General features: G+C 35.5%; 1 protein-coding gene across 3 annotated transcripts in view; it reads right to left on the reverse strand.

The window, feature by feature from the left end:
* GPATCH8 (G-patch domain containing 8) overlaps positions 1-24,644 on the reverse strand; it is a 93,077-nt gene that overhangs the window by 64,017 nt on the left and 4,416 nt on the right. Inside the window, exons 2-5 of one of the 3 annotated variants that reach the window (XM_052658411.1) lie at positions 8,638-8,712; positions 7,616-7,650; positions 2,468-2,485; positions 334-406 (exon numbers count right to left, since the gene is read on the reverse strand). Coding sequence is in view for 1 of the 3 variants with exons in the window: in XM_052658410.1 (XP_052514370.1) it covers positions 334-406; positions 8,638-8,712 (148 nt within the window). In the remaining 2 variants the exon portion in view is untranslated. The remainder of the gene's footprint in view (positions 1-333; positions 407-2,467; positions 2,486-7,615; positions 7,651-8,637; positions 8,713-24,644) is intronic. The other 2 variants (XM_052658412.1, XM_052658410.1) reach the window with 2 other exon arrangements.

Genomic DNA, 24,644 nt, shown 5'->3' on the forward strand with positions numbered 1-24,644 from the left:
CACTAAGTGATACAAAGAAAGTACATTCTGATACTACGTATTTCATTTACTTTACCCACCCACCACTTCCACCAAAAGAAATTTAAAACAGACTGAGCCATACACAGTATGTTTCCTGAAAGTATTCACGATACAGCAGCTTACTCTTGCAAATTATTAGCTTAATAGTGATTTCAAATACAGTTATAGGAAAAACAGACTACTCTAGGGGATAAAAGGCAGGGGGGGAAGCCCAAACACTTTTTAAAGAAAGACAAAAAATATATTCAGGCATAAGATCTGCATCAGAAACATTTTTTCTTTCTTTTTTCTTGGTATATTTAAAAAACTTACCCTGAAGAGATTTTCCCAATCCCTGGCCCAGCTTCCACCCATGTTTCTGGAGTAAGCGATGTCCAATATTATCCTGACAGACAGAACAGAGAGACAAACCAAAAATATTCCAATAATATATTCTTCCCTTCCTAGTGGTATATAACAGGTGATGAACAAGAGATAATTCTACATATATGCATGCAAAAAAGGTGCTAATAGGGGAAATGTGCCCAATAAAGGGGGCATTAATGTAAAAAGAAATACTGGCTAGTATTTTATACAGGAAGAACAAAGAGGTAAGGGTCCTTTCTGATGGTGTGTTGGGCAATTTTTATACACAACACTTTTAAAAAGAGAAAAAAGGGAAGGGGAAAGGGGGAAGAATACACTTATGAAGTTTAAAACTAACATTAAAAAGCATAAAGTCAAAGTACTTATACAATCATATCCACCACCTAGACAGCACCACTTTAAGAGCTTTTTTTCTTTTTTTTAAAGAAAATCTACATTGTGTTTAGTTATTTTGCTTATGTGTCAGGCTTTCATGATACAAAGTAAGTTGTAAGTTTAAGACTGCCCCACCACTAGAAATGAAAACACAATCAGAGCAAAATCCAGGCTAGACTTGATTGGTTTTTTAATACATATATATAAAATATAAATATTTAACTAGCATGCAGCCAATATTAAACTGAAAAAACAGTGAGGTTAGTAAAACGAGAAATTAAATTGATTAAACAGAAAAATAAAATGAGCTCAAGCACAGACTGAGTGATGCATTTCAACATGTAATCTAACAAAAATGCTAAAATGTTAGAATGAAACAGGCCTAGCAATAAGTTAACAGTAAAGAACCATTAGTGCATGTAGGGGAAAAAAACCAATATACATAATGTCTCATCTTCCTAGGAGCACAGTGGAAGAGATCCTTCAATGTAAATCACATGTAAAGACACTAGAAACAACAATTAAATGTCAGCTTTTGCGTAAGGTTTCAAGATCTTAGAAACCTCTGCAGACCTTTGTCCAATTCTTTGCTTTTTACAAATACAGAGAGAACACTAAAATAATCATTTAACTGTATCTGATAAAATGATGTTACTTATCAAAAGGAAAACATTTAAAAATTGTAAACAAAAAGTGTTCTGTATGCATTAAAATGTAATTTATAATATTAACTGGGTATCACCACTTGAAAATAATCTCATATTTCCTAAAATCAAATTATGAAGTCAACTAAACCATAAATCTCTGAATTAAAAACAAACATCTCATATTAAATTGATTTTTATCTTCCAGCTACATATTCAATGGTAAAATGCTCTGGAATTATAGAAAAAAATATGTTACTATTATATTCTCTGATTGTAAGTTACAAGAAGAAGGTTAGGTCTCTTCAATGCTCTGTTTAAAAAAAAAAAAAGGTCACCTTCCTTCTATCAGTTTATGACAGGATGCCAACTAGAAAACTGGACTGAGCAGCTTATTACTTTATTGATTAGAGGAACAAAGATCAGGATACTTGAAAAAATGGGGCAAATGATAATGAAAACTGTTTCTGTAACAAAACATGCAATTATTTTAAACATACATATACACAGTCATTACTGTACATAAAAGGTCACTAGAGATTATTTTTTGCTAGGAATTGAGAGAATGAGAAAATGCTATGGATACATGTAATCCCAGTACTGAATGCCTGACTATTTATAAATAACTTTATTGGAAAAAAAAAAAGTTTTAAGTCTTAACACAACTAACGTTAGCAGAAAATGAAGATAAACAGAGAGGCCTTTATAGTACTACTGTGGAAATACACTTACCTGCACATAAAATCCTTGTTTTATATCATAATTCCTACAACTAAATTAACTACAGAAAGGACAAGGATAGCAGAATGACTCTAAGATAATGTAGCTGAATAGAGTATTGTTTAATCTCTTAATAGGCTAATTTTAGGGTATTAAAAGCATGCTGACAAAAATTGTTGTCCCTTTTTTTCAATTAAGAAAACTCTATCTTTTGGCTAAGTGGAGATGAGACATTATGCTGACCGTGTTATATTATGAATGCACTAAAATAAACAGACAGATGAAGCAGTATGCTATTTCCAAAAGCAGTGCAAGTGGAGTGAAAGCATTTCCATACGAACCTGGCTTTAAAAACTGGGCTGTCAAAAGAACAGTTAAATGTAACACAAAGTAAGAAACTGTCCAATCACTAATGGTCGTTTTTTTTTTTTTTTGTCTTGTTTTCAATTCACTGCTTGCAATTAATGTATTTATTAAAGAAGAGTGAAAGCATAAGTAAATTCACGAGTCAAGACCAGCTGAAAGATTCAAGAGCAGCGTGTTGTGACTGACAACAGTGAAAGGAAAAGCAAATGTTAAAGGGAGAGGGAGAAAAAAGAAAAATTTAGGGTTATACACATTAGCATCACTTTTACAAAACCACTCAAGATGGCTGTCACCTTCTCAAAAAAAGCTATTGATACAAAATGGCAGTGGTACTTCTCTTCTAAATCTTTAAATGAAAACTGTTCTTTAATTAAATCTACTTCCCTGGTGGCTCAGACAGTAAAGCGTCTGTCTACAATGCGGGAGGCCCGGGTTTAATCCCTGGGTTGGGAAGATCTCCTGGAGAAGGAAATGGCAACTCACTCCAGTATTCAAGGCCCAAGGACAGAGGAACCTGGTAGGCTATAGTCCATGGGGTCGCAGAGAGTCGGACACGACTGAGTGACCTCACTTTCTTTCACTTTCCCCAAGTATGAACAGGGAATGAAATGTCAGGGGTTATGTATTAATATTATTAACATGCCACTCTATGTCCTTGCAATTATAACAAAAAGCAACAAAAATAATAGGCATATCTCCCAGAAAGTCTTCCCCTCACCAACCTCTTAGATTAACTGAATGACTATTACAGAAAATCTGAGCCTTTCCTATCATTTCAGACTATGTTTTTGAAGAAAAAATGGCAGTTCTGGGACTCTGCAGAAAGGACTAGTATTCACTATGGTTCCTTTTCCTACCAAAAGAAAAAAGTTTTATAAAGACTAGTGAAAAATCCAATAGGCTTAAGGATGATGGGTAACACAAGAAAGGCACATCAAAATACCTCATAACAAAGTATTAATAGAACAAAGCAGACTTGTCTAATCTGAAGTGATCAAACTGTTCACTGAACTTTCATTGTGAAAGAGCAAGGAATTAATTCAGTGGCCAACTGGTGATAATCATTACTCTCTCTGGTTAGGGTGTCAATCATTCCTATAAATGTCATTTATAACAGTAAACTGTAGTAATGCATAGCCTCAACCGGTAATCTAGACATAACAAGGGCAATGAGCACTATTTAACTCCTGAAATTACAGTTTATTATTTTGGTTACTACAAAAGTGACTAAAAAAACTTCTTTTTTTATTTTTAAGCAAAATAAATAATTTGAACTTTACTTATAATCTTAAAGAACTGAAAATAAATATTTTAACACAGCCTGGTTTGTGACTGACAAAGAGGCATGTATAGTGATAGGCTGTTTATAATTTAAATACACATGGAAGAAATGCCGGGAAATACTAATTTTAAACAATTAATAAAGGAACTAACTTTGCCCAAGGGAGGTAGGCAAAAGGGTGGTTTTCCAAATCATTCATAAAGAGTTCCCACAACCTATTTGTTGTTGTTTGGCCGTGCCAAACAGCCTGTAGGGTGTCAGTACCCTGATGAGGGATTGAACCTGGGTTCTTGGCAGTTAAAGTGCAGAGGTCCTAACCACTGAACCGCCAGGGAATTCCTCCCATGATCTATTTATTACTCTCTGTCCTTAAGACTCCAAAAATGGTGGCAATGCGGCATTTTATTCAGTTAGGAATGAAGTTCTTAATTCTGGTTAAACTATGAAGCTGAGCTAAAAACTCAAAACCTTTTTCATCTAGATTACCTAAATTGGCCTTTATGGTTTTTCTATTTCTAAACTTAAATATAAATTAAACTGCTATATTTTAATCCTCTGTACTAAATGTGCAAGAAAGGAGGATATAATTTTTAAATGGGAACATCAATAATAGCAAGAAATGTGTATTAGAAACAACTACCAATATGCTAAAAACACAATACCAGTAATAACACAAAAACAAAAAACCATCTCATTATTGTTTTAGCCATTCCTCAACAATTTTATTAATTAAATACCAAGTAGAAAACTTTCCCAGGAACTTCTCTCTGCTCCCTGAAGCTGTATACCATCAAAGAAACAATAACCACTTGGGAAACAGCCCCACCAATCTGTATAATGGGAGTCTGCCAAACCCCACCCATCTGTATAATAGGAGTCTCCCAAAATATAGACTAAAATTCACTTCACTGGGTGGGGCTGATTCTAAGTTTTTTAATAATGGGAAATAGAATACCAAGTCTCAAGAGAAAACTATACTACAATTATGGCAGTGACTAGATGAATACTAATTCCACACTGAATTTTCTTTTAGTTGACAGCCACATTCAATTTACACCATTTAGCTCATTTTCAACAGTGACAAAAATGGCAAATCTCTTGAGTGGATTGTAAGCTTTGCTGATTGTGTATTAAAGACTCTATAAGCAAAAACCAAGTGCTACTAGGTGAACCCATGCAAACAACAAGTTGTAAAAATTCCCCAACAAAAAAAGTCTATAGCTCACTACAGATGACACAATGAAGACTAGAGAGAAAAGCCATATAGTAATGCTACACCATTCAGCTCCAAGAAGCACATTATTTATAGTGCAGTCCACATATGGTCACTGCTAAATATCAAATCAGCAGTCTTATAGAGTTACAGTTTGGAACTAGTGGAGTCCACAGATCTAAACAGATATGCAACATGACAAAACCCACTTTTACATATACTTCTAAATCCTTAGATATGCAAAGTAAACATCAGCAACTGGAATTTGAAAACTTACATTAATTTTTTTAAACTTGCTCAGTCAACCTGACAACTATAAAGACAGAATTTTAATCAGTCAGGTAGAACAAAGACCAAGTACTGGCTGATGGGCAGTTTCACTTCCAACTGCAACAATGACAACATATTTTAAGTGTATGGTGAACGGATTTTGCCTTTTGTACAGCTTATAATCACTCTCCCATCTGATTTCTCATCTTCTTTCTATGGTAAAGATCACAAAGAACCATATACCTTAAGTCAGATCAACCAATTTTTGGATGTTTGGTGGAATCCTAGACTGGGTTATGGTTTTAAGATTTTTGGTTTTTAAACGCTTTATTTTTCGGTATGAAGTGGAGATCATAATCATAGGTGGGACCTAAAACTCTCATAAAGTAACTACATTAAAACATAAATTTTAAAAAGTTTTTTGTAATAAGAGCAAAATGTTAATACTTCCCACCTTCTCTTTAATTCAGATAAACAAGTTATCTGGCAATTCTTTAATAATTTTCTTGGAATAGTGTTTTATTACTGACCAGAAACTTCACTGAAAGATATCTGGTTAGTTGAAATAAACCAGAGAAAATAAAAATTTATACCAAAGATAATGAACTATTTCATTAACGCTGGATTTTGATGTATTTTCAACATTTCCGGATTGAAACTGAAATACCTGTATCATCTCAGGAACAAATCTAAGCTTCAGGAGTTTATCAAAATCATAATGTATTATCACATCTTTGTATCTCATCTCCCATCTTGCTGGTGTGCAACACATTTACCCTATTATAAAACAAAAAGACCTTAATCCTATACTCACAATAACCCTTCACACGGGCATATTCTTGGCACAAACCTGTGCAGAGACTTCCTCGGTTACCAGCTGCTGCAGATTACCTTCGTTTAAAAAAAAAAAATGACTAGACCTTTAGCTCCTGCAATGATCTGTAGACTCCCAAAGCTGCATATTTCCAGCCACTTTTGAGTTGCATGCTGTAGCAAAACAGTCAGCACCTCTCAATAGATATTGCTGCAGAGAAAGATTTTAATTCAGCAGAGACTCTCTGTGTGTTAGAAGCAACTGCTATTTCCCCCTAAGAAGATAGCTCAATAGCTAAACAAGATAGCCAGCCAGCCAGACATGTAACTAATATACACTTACTTGGTGGGCATTCCTAAGGTGATAGGGCTCTTGGAGGTTACTACACTATCTATTTTTATGCCAATCATTTTAGGACTTTCTTTTAAAACTTTAAATTTACCCCCAAATGATTGGGGAACAGAAATAAAATCTCTCTCTTTTTGCCCTACTTCTATCTAACACCACGTTGGCTATGAAGTACCTTACTATTACTACCTAAACTACCACATCACAAATAATGCATGTTTTAACGTGTTTCCGGAGTAAATTTTCATTAGAAGTACAATTTACTACTATACATCTCTGAACATATACTTATTCATAAAAAATTAAACATCCAGTCTGAGGATACTTGCTATTTTTAGTGGAGAAGATAATACTATTTAATAAATAAGGCATATATCAATTCCACTCCTACTCACTGAGATTACTCAGTCCGACTGCCTTATGACAGTGTTCTTTCTATGACATATGCTGGGAAAATTCCTGGACACTGTGAGAGGAAAAAGAGCACTAGTCCCACATGCCAAAGGAATGAACTTTCCAAAAACCTTTAAATGCAGTCCTAAAAGAAGGCTTTTATAATGTTAAATATCATTTAATTTCGTGCTTTTATTAAATCTTTCTTGAGTAAAGTAATAATGAATACTAGGCCACAAATTTAGTCCAGCTAAATTTCCTGCTACTGTTGAGTCAGAGTACCCACTGAATTATAGCTTGTATAATATTAATCAACCTTGTACCTTGCAGAATATGGCACCTGGGCCTTTCTTTTGACAGCTATCTATTCTTAAAACTTTGACCCAAAGAAACATTTAAATGATATGGAAAAATTATTTTCCAAGTATAAAATACTGACCTAGCTAGCCCATAGATTTCACTGTAAAACGCCACCTTGTGATAATTCCCAAGACGATAGTAAAATAAGACAAAAACTTCAAAGATTTTTTAACTCATCAAAGTGGGCCTGGCATTTCATCCTTAAGTCAAAACACAAGACTGGGCTTTCAGCACAACATCAGATGTGAATTCTCCCTCTGCAGCATTATCACATGCGTCATCAATTACTGCCATGCCTAAGTCTAGCATCATGCCAGCACATTAAGACAGAAGGTACTATATGCAGTGTTCACTGGACCAGAAGAACAGAAATAAGAAGGGGAGGTGGGGAGAAAGAAACCCTAGAAAAGAAATTAAAAAAAGGCAGACCGTGCAATACAAACCAGATCATGGCTGCTTAGCTAATATGGGCCAACTGCTGTGGAAGAAAAATGTCGAACACCCCAAGTTGTGTAAATTTCTGTAAACATCTAAACACACACACAAACACACACAACACCAACCTAGTTAGGAACATAAATATATGTTGATCCTTTACTATGCTACAGCTATGAAAATAAAAGCTAAAGTTAAAATATCTGTATTCTCTAAACTGCCTTATTTTCCTGAGGGAGGAGGAGAAGCTAGTATTTCTTAAAGGGAGAAGGGGGAACATCTTGGCTGTTATAGAGACTCTCTCTCGGGTGACTTTCCATTCTAATTAATCAATAACTCTCTGAAACCCTTATTAAATACATACGCTTAAGAACAAATATTAAATACTGACAATACTGACAAATTTAGACATTTTAACAATGGACTGTGTAATCTGAAAATAAAGGGCTTTTCAAAATAAAAATAATGTTCAAAAACTAAGAGTCAGGAAAATAAATCTCCTTGTTCTGTTGCGTTGTATCAATATTTAAAATTAAGTCATGTGAATAGATACAATCAACTTTTGACAAAAACCAGACATGTCTTAAACCATAGAAACCAAAGTTACCACGTCTCACAAGAGTCTGGTAAATAAAAATATTAGCCCCTAATTGTTCCTAATGGAATATTTCACACATGATTATGTTGCCAGGAAAGGTGAAGTTTTTTAAAGGATCAAAATACATTTTACTCCTTAATTCAATTTACAAAAACTTCAACTAAACTTAAGCTTGTTATCTTTAACAGAGTATGGGCCAAAAATGGTATTTTTCCATCAAAATTCTAAAGTGTTTCTAGATTTTTTTCACTGATTTCCTAACATATTAAATATTAGATTACAACTCAAACTCTACTTGATTACTGTAGGGCATGCAAGAAAACAGCTCTAAACTGTACTATAAGTTAATTAATAAGTTTAACTTCATTCACATCAAGTGTCACACGAACACTACCTAACTATCTATGACCCCAAATTAAGCACTGATCTTACCGATTCTATAGGCTTGTCAAGGGATGCTTGTTCAATTTCCAAATGTCCTTCTTCATATTGATCAAAGTGATTACCCTGAAAAAACAAGATTACAGTTATTTTTCCTAAAAGCAAATGCCAAAATTATTAGTAAAACTAATCAAACCTAGGGGGTTATCTTTAATTTTTCATTCTTTTTGAATAAACAACCCAAACTGTCACAAATTCAGGCTGTCTTAAATCTGTAAACACAATTTATTAGAAGTCTAGATCTAGTAATATGAACTTGTCTTCTTATGATAAACACTGAAATTGCTAACTAAAACATTAACCATCATTTGGGACAGCAACTCTTTCTTAGAATGACTATATTAGGAAGACTGCAGAATCTTAAAAACAAAGGGCTGTACTGTGTTTTACTTTTCCAAAACAATCTTGTGCTACAGCAAACAAACCCTGACAGCAGAATGCAAATAAACTCTGTATTACAACACTGTTCAACGTTGCTAGCATTGCCTTTCACTAAAACTGCTAAAATAGTCAACTTTAAATCATCAATTTCCAACTCCAAAGCTTCAAGGGGTTCAGAAACACAATCTCTTGACACAGTATCCTCAATACAGCTATTTCTCAAATGATCTGCCAAGAGACACAAGCATGCCTGTATAACACCGTATTTGACCATAATCAAGGAAGTTGTCACTACAACTAGAATAAGTCAAAACATCTAGGAGGTTCTCTCTAATTCTGTTTTTTTTTTTTTCCTGCTCCATGAGAAAAGGAAGAGTTCATAATTTAGCTTTAAATCAGAATATCAATTTTTCAGTTTCCTTATTGTTACAAAGTAACAAGTATCAAATCTGGGTCTCCCGCACTGCAGGCAGATTATTTTACCATCCCAAATACAGGTATTCCTCAAATGATCTTACAAAGTAGAGGGCATGAGGATTTGTGAGTCCTGAATTTATTTAAGCCAAGAAGACTAAAGATTTCAGTCTAGCCTAAATTTAATTCAGGTATGGAGTAGTAGGACAACCTGGATGTTAACCTAACCAAAAATTACTTTGCTCTTTCAAAGTAAAATTTTAATTGAACGAATACAGCTTAATTATAGCAAGCTCTGACATGTAATTTGCCACACCGTATGGTAAACATTAGGTTACTTGTTTTCGTCACCAGACTGTGAAGTCCTTAAGGACAAAAATGGGGTCTTGTAGGGACGAAAAAGTTCTGGAACTAGACAGTGGTAATAATGGTTGTATAACACTGGTAACGTATTTAACGCCACTGGACTATGCACTTTAATTAAAATGAAAAATGTTATGTTATTTGTTTTTACCAGGTTAAAGATAATAAAACTGTATGGTAGAGTCTATCTAAAAGAAGAAAGGAGTAATAGGATAGGAGTGGGGTTTCCAAAGATAAAAGCTCATCTTAAAAACGGAACAGGATTTAAGAGCAGAGGGGCTCAGACAGTAAAAGGATCTGCCTCAATGCAGGAGACCTGGTTTCGACTCCTGGGTTGGAAAGATCCCCTGGAGAAGAGAATGGTAACCCACTCCATTATTCATGACTGGAGAATCCCATGGATAGAGGAGCCTGGCAGGCTACATACAGTCCATGGGCTCACAAAGAGTCAGACATGACTAAGCAACTAACACTACAACTCTCCCTTCCCAGAATGATGAAAAAACAACCATCAACAAATAATATAAAAAAATAGCCATTAATCCTGAAAGTCTGTCTTAATCTCCAATATTTCATCCAATGATCTCTTTAAAGTAACACGTGCCTCTTGGCATTTAACTTCTATTCTAGCATTCAAAAGTTTCATCGTTGGGGTTTCCCTGGTGGTTCAGTGGTAAAGAATCCACCTGCCAATGCAGAAGACATGGGTCTGATCCCTGATCTGGGAAGATCTCACATGCTGCAGAGCAACTAAGCCTAGGAAACACAGCTACTGAGCCCATGTCCCACAACTACTAAAGCCCACACACAGAAACTAGAGAAAACCTTGTGCAGCAACAAAGACCCAGCACAGCCAAAATTAAATAAATAACTTTATTTTTTAAGTTTAGCAGTTACTTAAAAGTTGTTAACTGCAAAGTACATCTAAATTCCTAAATAATAAATATCCAGATAAATTAGATTAACCCAAATCTCACAGTATAGGACACCAAACTGAAAGTGATAGTCACTCAGTCGTGCCCAACTCTTTGCAACCCCATGGACTATACAGTCCATGGAATTCTCCAGGCCAGAATACTGGAGTGGATAGCCCTTCCCTTCTTCAGGTGATGTTCCCAACCCAGGGATCGAACCCAGGTCTCCCACATTGCAGGCAGATTCTTTACCAGCTTAGCCACAAGGCAAGCCCATAGGACACCAATGTCTGGCCAAATTTCATAATTCTCTTTTACTCTTATCAGTCAGTTCAGTCACTCAGCTGTGTCCGACTCTTTGCGACCCCATAGACTGCAGCACGCCAGGCCTCCCTGTCCATCACCAACTCCCGGAGTTTACTCAAACTCATGTTCATCGAGACAGTTCTTTTCCTCTATAGCTTGATATAATTTAATTATAAAATAATTATTTCAAACTACCAACAATAATTGGCTACTATTTTTCAAAGCAGCTAAACCTTTATTTAACTTAGGACAATCGATTAACTGATCTTCAACAAAGGTTCAAAAACAATTAGAGAAGTATTTTCAATACATGGTGCTAGAACTAGGTACTCATATGCAAAAAAGTCTAATCCACACTGCACACCATAATAAAAATATAACTCAAAAAATGTATCACAGACCTAAAAGCAGACCTCGGGTGAGACAAGGATTTAAGATACAACCCCAAAGCACAACTTATGAAAGAAAAAATTGAAAAACTGAATTGAGAGAAAATATTCACAAATCTTAGAAGATCTGTATCCAAAATATATAAAGAAGTCACAAAACACAATATTAAGAAAACCTAGTTCTAAAGTAGGCAAAAGTTTGCTGGTAGGAATGTAAAATGGTACAGCCACTTAAGAAAATAGTTTGGCAGTTTCTTATAAACTTATACACACATTTATCCAAATAACCCATCAATATTGTCACTAGGTATTCACACAAGTAAAACGAAAAACTTATGTTCACACAAAACCTGCCTGTGAATGTTTGGAAATTACTCAAATGTCCCTCAACTGGGAAAGAAATGTAAAAACTATAGTACACCCATACATGGACAAATATTCAGCAATAAAAGGAACAAACTACTCATATAAGCAACATGTGTATGAATTTCAAACACATTATGCTAATTAAAAGAAGTCATGCTGAAGAAGTTACCTGATTCTATTTATACAGCATTCTGAAAAAAGCAAAACTAGAGGAAAACACCAACTAGTGGTTTTTTCAGCCCCCTAAAAACTCGTTAATTCTAGAAGTTAACTCAGAAACCTGTCTGAGAGACAAGAGATGAGACAGAGGCCATTTTTAACTGCACATGTTTTTTTCTTTTTAATTTTATACTTAACTAACCCAATACTCAAATATCCTAATAGAAATCACAATCACTTTGTGTTTTATCTCTGAATATTTAAAATGAAAGCTGTATGTATTTTTGAATCAACATCACTTTAAAATAAATTTAAAAATATTTCCCCAGAAATCTTAAATGGTGTTGATTCAAAATACACAGTTATGTATTATGCTGTGTTACTTTGGGAGTTTCTCCCCAGAAGTAAAAGGTACTAGGGGGGAACACTGAGAGAAGAATATCACATTTTCCATAGCTATTACATATTTAAAATGCAGATGATACTGTAGCATTTCTCTTTTAACAAGTAGAGACCAATGTCCAAAAAGGAAGAGTTTAATTCTATTTTATTAATGCAACAATTAGGGAGTCATTTAAAAGTTTTAAAACTACGTGGAAGTATGTTAACTTGAAGTTAAATGGAAGGGAAAAACTCAGAAAGATTGTGTGAGACTATGTGGAGAAAAATTAAACAAGCAATGTTATGTAAATGTGACAGGAGCCGGTAAGTATTTCTGGGGGGAAAAAAACAACAACTAACCAATATCTAAAGTTTAGTTTTTTAAGTATCTGCTGACCTTAGTGATGGCACTTGAATTTAAACAGCCTGAAAAGAAATATCCTACAAATTATCATAACTTAGAGAATTGAGAGAGATCACTTCTCAATATTTTAAGTATCTGATTTGCCATAATAAACCAAACAATTAGCGTCCTGTTTTTATTACTATCTTGCTATTTGGCCTCATACAAATCATGTTATAGTTTTCATCCATTCTGTACTCATTTACAAAATGAACTTGAACTAGACACTCATGTCATTTCTTGGCCTAAAATTCTATGAATTTGCAGATTTAAAGTGAATTAAAAGTATCCTACAGGGAAAAAAAACAACCTGACATTTAAAATTTGCCACTACAAAAACCTAATTACTATCAAAAGTAAATCGTTAATCAAAAAGCTAATAATCCCTAGTGGTGAAGCATAAAATATTTTTCATCTACGCCAAAATAAACATAATGACATGAAAATCAAGTAAAAGCAAGCAATAAATACCCTGAGTTTGCTGTTTACTTTTCAGATACAATACCAAAAAGCACAGGACTTCCCAGGTGGCACTATGGTAAGGAGCCCGCCTGCCAATGCAGGAGAGCCAGGTTTGAGCCCTGGGTCGGGAAGAGTCTCTGGAGGAGGAAATGGCAACCCACTCTAGTATTCTTGCCTGGAGAATCAATCCCATAGACAGAGGAGCCTGGAATGCTATGGTCCACAGGGTCACAAAAAGTAGACACGACTGAAGTGACAGCGCAGCACAGCACACAGAAGGCATGATGCATAAAAAAATAACTGCTAAGGACTTTATTAAAATGTAAAACGTCTGCTCTGTGAAAGTCACTGTCAAGAGAATAAGAGGACAAGCCACGAATCAGGAGAAAATATTGCAAAAAAGCACATCGGACAAAGAGCTGTTATCCAAAATATACTAAGAACTCAAACAATAAGAAAACAACTGAACTTAAAAAATGGGCAAAAGATCTAAACGGACACTTCATCAAAGAAAATATACACATAACAAATACTACAACTTATTTCATTAGAGAACTGCAAGTTACAATGAAATGCCACTACATATGAGAATGGCTAACATCCAAGATACTGACAACATCAAACGCTAGCAAGGATGTGGGAGCAACAGGAATTCTCACTCACTGCTGGTGGGAAAGCAAAATACAAAAGACAGTTCGGCAGTTTCTTACAATACTAAACATACTCTTACCATACCATCCAGCATTTGCATTCCTTGGTATTTATCCAAATGAGTTTAAAATTTACATCAAAATCTTATACATGACAGTTACAGTAGTTTTTATTCACAACTGCTAGAATTTGGAAACCACCAAGATGTTGAACTCCGGAAGTTGGTGATGGACAGGGAGGCCCGGCGTGCTGCAATTCATAGGGTCACAAACAGTCGGACACAACTAAGCAACTGAACTGAACTGAAGATGTTGAAGAGATGAACAGATTAACTGACCATGATACATCTATGCAAGAAAATATTATTCAGCACTAAAAAGATGAGCTATCAAGTCACAGAAAGACGCAGAGGAGTCCTGAAAACATATTACTAAGTGAGAGATGCCAATCTGAAAAGAAACCATATTTTGACTCCAAGTAAGTAACACTCTGGAAGAAGCAATACAATGGAAACAGTTACGGGTACACACACGTACAGTGTGTGGCTATCAGGGGCTTAAAGGGAAAAAAGGGATAAACAGATGGAACACAGATTTTTAGGACAGTGAAACTGTAATGGTGGATACATGTCATTATACTACGTATGTCAAAACTACAGAACTACATCAAGAGTAAAGCCTAAGATATACTAGGACCTTGGGTGATAATTAGGTGTCAATGCTGGTTCACCTCTTGTAACAAATGTACCACTCAGGTGGGAATTGTTGATTACAGTTGATGTGAAGGAGGGAATGGATATATGGAAACTGAATGTTGAGCCTAATTTAAAACTGACTTAAAAAATAAAATCTATGTATTTTTTTTAAAGTAAACAACAAAAAGTTAATAATCTGAGTAAACCCATAGTCAAAATTTCCAAGGCATTTCTTCAAAATAGTATGTTCATTTTAAAACTTGACTACAAAATTGTAAAATTGATAACAATGATTATCTCTAAGAAATGAAATAAAGTAGCACTTTCACTTTTTCCTGTTACAATGTAGCCTGAACTTTTAACAATGTCTACCTTTACATTTGTATTACTTGCTCTGTTTTAGTGGCGGTTTTTTTTTCTTTCTGATTTTTGCTTTTTAATTGCTTTATTAACTTTACATTTTTCTATGCAAATAGGTGAAACTACACTGTTGACAGAAACTTAGCTTGGGTACCAAGGCAATGTCCAATTAGAAGCTGGTAACATCTGACACATGGAAATTACAAAAGGTTTACAGTAAAGGCATATCAGGAAAATGCAAGGGAAAAGAATAACAGTATTAATCTCATGGGAAATGGCAGGAGTCAAGGCATAAGGCAAAATTCATCATGATGGTCATGATGATTAGAGACATTCATTAATACAGAAATAAATGTGCCGTACTAATGAGATGTTAATAAGGGGGAAACAGGCACAGAGTATATGAGAGGTGTGGTGTATAAAAAAACTCTGCACTACCTTAGCAAACTTTCTGTAAATCTAAAACTGTTCTAAAATAAAGGTTTATTTTTTTTAAGTTTTGGGAAGGATCAATACCATTCCACACACACACAGACATGTATAGCTTTCTTTAGCTCTATAAAATCCTTTAGAAACCTTACCCTAATAAGCTCATGATATACTCAATACAGGATCTGGGAACCAGTTGAATTTAGGGGATTTTTTTTTTAAATCATCTCTATTTACAAACAAGAGAACTGATACATAAACTGATACAGAGATTGTCACAAATTCACAAAGGCTTCTGATTCTTAGTCCCATACTCCTGCCACTGTATTCTACTATACAAAACCCAAAGATTAAAAAAACAATAACCTTGCCACCATAATTCTGAAATAAAATTCTCTATAGAAAGCAGGAATAGTCAAAACTTAGCGATATGTAAAACAGATAACTAATAACCTGCTGTATAGATGGATGGATGTACAGCATAGGGAACTCTATTCAATACTTTGTAATGGCCTATATGGGAAAAGAATCTTAAAAAAAAAAAAAAGTGGAGAGAGAGATATAGATACATAAGTGGCTCACTGTGCTATACATTTGAAACCAACAACACTGTAAATCAACTATACTCCAATAAATTTTTTTAAATTTAGTTATAAAATACATGGAAAGACTGAGGATGTATTACAAATGAGAGAAGACAATCAAGAAACGCTAAATGTAAACAATGTGGAAACCTGGATGGGATACTGGAACAGAAAAAGGACATCAGTGGGAAAACTGGTAAAATTCAAATAAGGTCTGTGATTTAGTTAATATTATCTTACCAATGATAATTTCTTAGTCTTGATAATTATGTTATGGTTATTATACAAATATTATAGCAGAAGAACATGAGTGAGTAGCATACCAAAACCCTCTACACTATTTTGGGGACTATTCTGTAAGTCTAAAATTAGTTAAAAATAAAAACAAAAAGTAAAAACCTTTTAGTTATCATTATTATTGAAAGCATATTATGAGAAAAAAATCAAAGAGCTAAAAACTGTACTTTTGGAAAGGTAGAATGGAGACTGCTTGTATATATGAAGTAACTCTGAAAGAATCCCCATATAATTAAACAGTGGTTGTCTTTGAGAAGAAGTGATTTAACTTTTCACTCTGAATCCTTCTGTCCCTTCTGAATGCTGTACTAAAAAAGCAAAATGGAGGATGGAATATAAAGAGTGATTTCAAACTCCCAGGGCACAAACTATAGAAGCAGTAGCGGTGATGATGATGATAATATTTCTTGCCTTTCTCCCCCACAAAAATTTTTTTCAACTCATTCTGATGAATTTAATAAGATTGTTCTTTCCAAAAATAATCAGCAAGGCATCTGATTATCTGCTGGCCTCAACAGGGATTTGAAGAGAAGTAATTTTTTCTGCTTTACCCTGCTTTCAAAACCACATTTAGATCTCTGAAATCCCATTAGTGGTAGGATGACTGTATCATACAAACCAGGGCATAGAGAGGAAGAGGGTGTGGAAAACCTAATTACCCCTGGACAAGAGGCATAAACTAAACAGTCATCCTGGTGAAAATTCACAGATCCTGTGATTATTAAGCCATTCTTAAAATCTGATTTCAATGATCACTATTTTGAACAGTTATTTCATTGTCCAAATCAATTCTTCCTTTCTAAATATCACCTGCTTTTAGAGTGAAATATAGCTTTTCATTTATGCTGATCAGAACTATAAGTTCAAAAAGATCAGACATACACACACAATGTGTCAAAGATTTTTAAATGTACACCCACGTATACATACAGCCGGCTGACTTTCTTTTAACTGCCTCTTCTCTCAAAAAAGGATCAACTTGGGGTAGGTCTTAACTACAAATCAATAGAACCTGACTGACCTGCATATTACTGAAGTACACGGTAGCTTTAGTTCCTTACAGGTCAAGGATTCTGCTTCCAAGCACAGGACAAATGTGGGAATTTTCAATTACAAATTTAGCTGCAGTGATCATTTCAATATAAATAGAGACTAAGGTTGCCCTAAATTGATCCATATAAATGAATCTTGTTATTTGCTAACCAGTGCTGATTTTGGAATCTACACGATCCCACAGCTTTTCCAGTAATTAACTATATGGTAATTAATACAGAAAATGAGAAATAAAGAAAAGTTTGGGACCATTCTTTAAGGATCACAACTAACAACCCATAATTTCAAATAGCAAAACAAAATATTTAAGACCCCGAAGAGGTGAGCCTCTTCCATCTTCTTATAGTTATTAAAATTTCATACCATTTCTAAAAAAAAATTTTTGATGAGAAGTATTACTCATAGTAAAAGTCGGCAGATCCAAAGTTTCCAATTTGAATCAAATCCATTATTAACAGGAGGATTATACAGACTGAAAATTTAAATCCTGTCTGGCTTTCCTATCTAGACAGGTATGAGACAAGTTTAAAGTTTTATCTTTGTCAGCTTTATTGTACCACTCATGCAAATCCATCTTAGCACCTGGCTCTAGCTATTAAGCTGCCTGTTATAGATGTTCCTGTCTCGGCTCCAAATCTCTGCAATCAAAATTTATTTTTTCTACTGTATTTACCATCATCCCCTTAGAGACCGTCTAAAGTCACAAAGCGGATATATTAACTGTAGCCCTACATCACAACTCAAATAATATATTTGTTTATAATTTGGACTTTCTAAATTCAAAACATATAATGATGCTGATGTCACCTGCCATGGATTAAAAATGGTTTAGTGTATAGAGCCATACAGAACAGCTTCATATTTCACCTATGAACAAAACCCGTTCTCCTCTGACAACAAATAATGAGAATTCATCTCTGTCTCCCTCTCCCTTACCCCCGCCAAGTAAACTAATTCTAGTATGGTCTCAAATCAGAAAGAAAACATCTCAGGATGAAAAACATATCCAAAAAGTAATGGATATTTGGGGAATCCCTTAGTGGTCCAGTGGTCAGGACTCTGAGCTTTCACTGCTGAGGGTCCAGGTTCAATCACTGGTCGGGGAACTAAGATCCCACAGGCTACATGGCTTGGCCATAAAAATAAAGAAATGAACATCCTGGGGGATTACTGATATCATTTTATTAGTATAATAAAAATATATTTAAACAGAAACACCACTGCGGTCAATTCCTCAAAAACCCAAGTTCTTCACTATTGTTTTCATCATCATACAGTCTGATTTCCAATGACTTTCAGTACATTACTATAAAGCCAAAGATGTCTGAAGTCAGACACCAGAAATCAAATCAGTCCTCTGGGGGTGGAGGTGGGAGTGGGGCTGTGTGTGTCTGCTGGGGGGGGGTGTGTGTCTGCTTACTCACTCAGTTGCGTCCAATTATGGGTGTGTATGTGTGTTTACTCACTCAGTTGTGTCCAATTATGGGTGGGTGTGTGGGTGTGTGTGGGTGTGTGTGTGCGCGCACGTGCGCGCTTACTCAGTCAGTTGGGACCCTGGGCTGTAGCCCGCCAGGTTCCTCTATTCATGGGCTTTTTCAGGCAAGAATACTGGAGAGAGTTGCCATTTTCCTCCTCCAGGGGATCTTCCCAATCCAGGGATTGAACTCGTGTCTCTTCTGTCTCCTGCACTGCAGGCAGATTCTTTACCCGCTGAGCCATCTACAACCTTAGGCAGATTACCAAACCACTCACTGGGCTTAGGCCTGTTTCCCCAGCTATCAAATCCAGATGATGACACTACTGTATTACTGCACAGGTTTTGAGATTTAAAGAGTTTAAAAAGAGTAATAAATTATTATTTCAAGACATTGTTGAGACCAGTCAGTAACCCAGAAAAATAAATCCACTTACTAAATTTAACTCTATGTAATTTGGTAGGAGAGATAATTTGCTAAGCAATCTCAGTAAGTATCTAAGAATTTGAAAACACACTACACTGAGTCAAGTGTATGAGCATATCACACCCTAGTCTAAAAATACATGTACATCTGTTTGACATATCAAATTTTCTGGATAATTGGACTAGATCAAGAAAGGACTGGTTTCCAAAAACTCACTACACTGAAAAAATTAGTATCTTTTAAAAACCCCACAGGAGAAACAGACCTTTTTCAGAAATGCAGGCATAATCAGGAAACAATTTCTGAGGCGTTCAAAAAGATATGGAGACAGTAGTTAAGAAGTCCTGTGGGATCCACATCAATGCTTATTATTTCTTTCACCACTCGCTGGTACGATAAATGACTAGACATGTGACAAAAATTCTGCACTAGTCCACAGAAAAACAATGTGTATATACAATATGACACACAAAAGAAAACTCACAACTAAGATTGCTATAATTAATATATACAATGTAAAACAGAGTGAGATTACAAACCTCCATTCCTGAAATATCCTTCAATTGCCTTTATAGGATATCACAGAACTAACAGTGCAACTGTTAGATAATCCACAGCACAGCAGGAAGTTGATCCCCCAAGTTGGACATAATCCTCAGACTCTATGTTCTTTCCTACATACGTGCCTCTGCTGCTAAGTCGCTTCAGTCGTGTCCGACTCTGTGCAACCCCATAGACGACAACCCACCAGGCTCCCCTGTCCCCGGGATTCTCCAGGCAAGAACACTGGTGTGGGCTGCCATTTATTTCTCCAACGCATGAAAGTGAAAAGTGAGAGTGAAGTTGCTCAGTCATGCCGGACTCTTAGTGACCCCATGGACTGCAGCCCACTAGGCTCCTCCGTCCATGGGATTTTCCAGGCAAAAGAGTACTGGAGGGGGGTGCCACTGCCTTCTCCGTATGTGCCTCTACTTAACCATTAATTCAAATATCTGAGCAACTTGTAGGTGCCAGACCCTGAACCAATTCTAGAAAAATGAATAAGAAAGAATCTGCATTCAAGGAGTTCTACATCCAGGGAGATGAGATAAATTATAAGCATTATAATATAATAAAATAATAAGTATCATAAAGTATACAGTAGGAGAGAGAAAAACAACACAGTGGTTAAAGGCTGAGACTAGTTCAAACTACTTGAAAGCTCTCTCTCTGACTCACTAGCTGTGTGAAGTGGGTAAGTTTTTCATTTGTAAAATAGAGATAAAAATAGAACCTACCTAACTGGGAGATTGTACAAGATAATAAGCATAACATAGTGCCCAACAGAGAGCACTCTGTACTGTTAGCTGCTACTATTACTAATAAAAGTGCTGTTACTGAAATATGACCAAAGAAAATAAGCAACTAACTGCCTAGGGAAGATGTCACAGACACAACTAATTGAGTCTTGAAGAATGAGTGGTAAGAATTCCAGAGAGGTAGGAGCATATGCAAAAACAAAAACAAGAAAAAGCCTAGCAGGTCCAGATAAAAACAGAAACTACAGGATGGCAAGACAATGACAGGGCAAGAAAAGAAACACATCTGTTACAATGGCACCAGATGCTTAACAGTCTCAAAAGCCAAGTTAGTGCATTTGGATTTTATTCTTGAAACAATCAGGAATGACAGGAAAAGTCGTATTTTAGGAGAGAACAAGGTTCAAATCTGAGTTTACTGTGTGGCCTCAATTTCTGTTTTCTCTTCTGTAAAGGGAAGGATACTACCACCTCGCTTGGATGGTTACTTAGATAAATATCTCCCAAATGCCTTGGCACAAAGCCTGTCATTTAATACTATTCAATAAACAGTAGCTGACAGTTTCATCACTAGATTCCACAGCAGTCAACTTCTGATGCTATAATGGTCATGGATACATTTTGACACCTTATTTTGACAGTATCCAGTAGAAGTACCACTCTTCTCTACCATCTACTCTTCTACTGGAATAAATGAAAAAAATAGACTGATTTTTAAAAACCTTTTCTTATCCTTTTTTATATTTTATGATGCCATGCCAACAAACAGGAACTCAATAAATGACTGGGAAATGGAATGGAATTTCTGGTAGACCTATGAACAGCCGGCAGGCAAATAAGTCATAAATGACCAATTAAGCTTATAAAGGTGAGATACTCCTGGGGGGGGGGGGAAATTAACGATAAGCATACCAACTACTTCTGACCAGTTAGTTAACTGGTAAAAAATGCTGCCAAGTATTAAAGAGAAACAATACTTTGCATAATGTAGACAATACCAACATTCATCACCTCAAAGGGGCCAATCTATAAGTCACAGCAGCAAGAATGCTACAAAAGAAATCAGAAGATTTAAGTTCAAAACTCAGGCCTGTACTAGACAAGTTTCCTCATCTCTAATGGACTTACTACCTACTCTATTCACCTTGCTGAGTTACTGGGAGAATTAGACAAGACTGGATACAGGGGCAGTTATTAAAGTGTCATGACAGTATGCAACTACACAATATTACCATTCTAACATCCAGGTCAGACGATTTTACAACATCCTGGTGCCTCAGTTTCCTAACTTCCTTTCCTAAAATGATCCTGATGTCCATTCTACCGTAGCCATTTCACTCTCATGGTCATTACGACTTCAACTCCTCCATTATCTCTATTTCAAACACTGTGCTCTCTCGCCACAACCTTCTGTCTTTCCAACTCAATTCCTCTAGCACCTCCACTCCAAGAATCCTTCAGCCTCATCAGAACTTACGACCCACTGATTCAACGTTCTCTACCCTTAACCCTCAAAGTCCTCACTTGTCTCTCGGCCAAGCTTAAAATCACATAGTCCACTATTATAATCATTCTCTTGTATACACCTTCTATTCTACTCCCTTGCCCCCATTCACATTAATTCCGGTTAATGGAGACCGGTCATCACAGCTTTAACAGTATGCGTAGCACATCTAACAGAACTCTATCTAAATCAGTCTTCCTACCTCTATTCCCCTGCTTAACACTTTAAATAACTAGTACACACCTGCTTACAGCATTGAAATAAAACTTTTGTAGCCCTAGCTTTTCCTTTTCCCGTTCCCAATGGTTTATTCATTGTCCTTAAAAAAAAAAGAAAAAAAAAAACCACAATCAACTCTGCTAGTTTGACCTCAACATTTTTACCCTGGCTATTTTCTCCAGCTGAATGCCTCCCTATCTTCTCCTTTGCAAGGATGCAAACCCATCTTTCAAGACCCAGTTTAAATGTTTCAGAAAGGCACACTTAATCATCCCACTTTAAGGGTTCTCTTTCTCCCTTCTGCTACTGCTGCTGCTGCTGCTGCTAAGTCGCTTCAGTCGTGTCCGACTCTGTGCGACCCCACAGACGGCAGCCCACCAGGCTCCCCCGTCCCTGGGATTCTCCAGGCAAGAACACTGGAGTGGGTTGCCATTTCCTTCTCCAATGCATGAAAGTGAAAAGTGCAAGTGAAGTCGCTCAGTCGTGTCCGACCCTCGGCGACCCCATGGACTGCAGCCTTCCAGGCTCCTCTGCCCATGGGATTTTCCAGGCAAGAGTACTAGAGTGGGGTGCCATTGCCTTCTCCTCTTTCTCCCTTAGGGTTTTGCATTTATTTACTGTAATACTATTTATCTGATAATCATATTAGTCTTGTTTATAATATGTACTGTTTTTACTTTTGGTATCTCCCCAGATATAACAATAGCTCCCTAAAAAACACCACTTCTTATTCAACTCCCCCAAAGACATAATCATACATACAGTTCTTAAAACAAACACTTCAAATACTGTTTTAACAACTTTTCAAAAAATTAACATATTCTAAAAAATATTTCTGAAGTAAATATACCTTTTTGTATCTCTTGTGCAGATGAATCCCTAAAGTAGTATTAATTAGATTTTCAACTACTTCTGTCCCTTTTATACTCCATAATTTTACTCATAGGAACAAGATATGTTATTGACACTACAGCATGTAATCCACAAGCATCAGCTTTAGTTTCTATAGTCAAGACCTAAAGTATCAAATTAATTCACTGATTTTATCAGTATTGACTATAAAAAGGGTGAAAAATTAAGCCTCTCTCTCTCATCAACTCTGGAAAATAATATCGAATGAACCATGAGATACGAATACTGACTTTTCCAACAATCATTATTTAAAATGTCAGATACAGAACATGATCAATCACTTTTCTCTATAACAACTTTAAACCTGGAGAGCTATTTTGTATTCCAGTTCTAATAAACAGAGACATAAACTGAAATCCGCCCCTTGAAATCAACAAAATTGCTTTAGCAAGGATCACAAAAATAATTGGAAACTCATGAGACAAGAGTAAATGTAATATTACAAAGGTAAATTTCTGGTCACTTGAGTGACACAAAATACAAGATTTACCTTACTCTAACATTGTTGGTAAAAAAAAGAATTCAGGCAAATAATAGGAAACTCTGTTTGGAGCCCAAATGTTAATTTCTTACTCACTACAGCACATACTAAAACATTATGTGCTATTAACCTGTGTACAATGCCAAAGTAACTTTAGCTATACTTTTTTTCTCAAACATTTCTAAATTAGATATAAAATACTAAGTGTATGTTAAATCTCAAAGAAATCATTTTGTATAGGCATAACAATGCAGTATATTCAGCTTGGGCATATTTAATTTTTTGCACTGATTAATACAACATGTATTAAGCACATTTGGTTAGACTTCCACAGTTAAATGGACAATTCACTTTTTATAACTGGAAAATCATTACAACATCTTCTGGTATTCACTGCAATATCAAATCAATGCCTTCTTTCAGTATTTGTGGTGGTCATTTATAATGCCTTTAGTAACTGCCATGAGTCAACTTTCACTTAATACTAAATGGCAATGCTAATATGAAAAGAGAATGCCAGACATAAAAATATCAAGCAGTTTCAAGGAAGGAATTTTAACAGAATTCAAGAACTGGATGTCTACCTCAAGCTGGAATTCACTTTCACTAATAAAATATTAGAAACTTATTAAGTCACAAGAGCAAATATGAAACCTCTACATGGAGGGGTTCAAGATTTCATGAACTTTTTTTTTTCCGAAAATGGTAATCTTGACCACATCAAGAAAACAAACCGTCCTTTATTCATTTTATCATGTTATCTAAATAGATTGAATTAATATGGAAATTATCCCAGCGACGAAGCAGCACAATCGAGGTAGCCAGTTATATATGCTTTAAAAATTTTTTTAAGTCACAAATGTTAGTTCTGGTTAGTTAACTTATAAATAGACCTGAGAAAATGTGATAAAAATATCTCTCACAGTACTTTACTGAGAATTTTGTGACACATACAGAATAAAAGGAAGGACTACAACAGAACACTTATTTTTCCATAACTTTATTGCCACTCAGCCTAATGATATATTTACCTAGATATCTTTCTTTTTGGTCTTCCATACCTACTTTAAAATGAAA

The sequence above is a fragment of the Budorcas taxicolor genome, chromosome 19 (assembly GCF_023091745.1).
Source record: "Budorcas taxicolor isolate Tak-1 chromosome 19, Takin1.1, whole genome shotgun sequence".
Lineage (NCBI taxonomy): Eukaryota > Metazoa > Chordata > Mammalia > Artiodactyla > Bovidae > Budorcas > Budorcas taxicolor.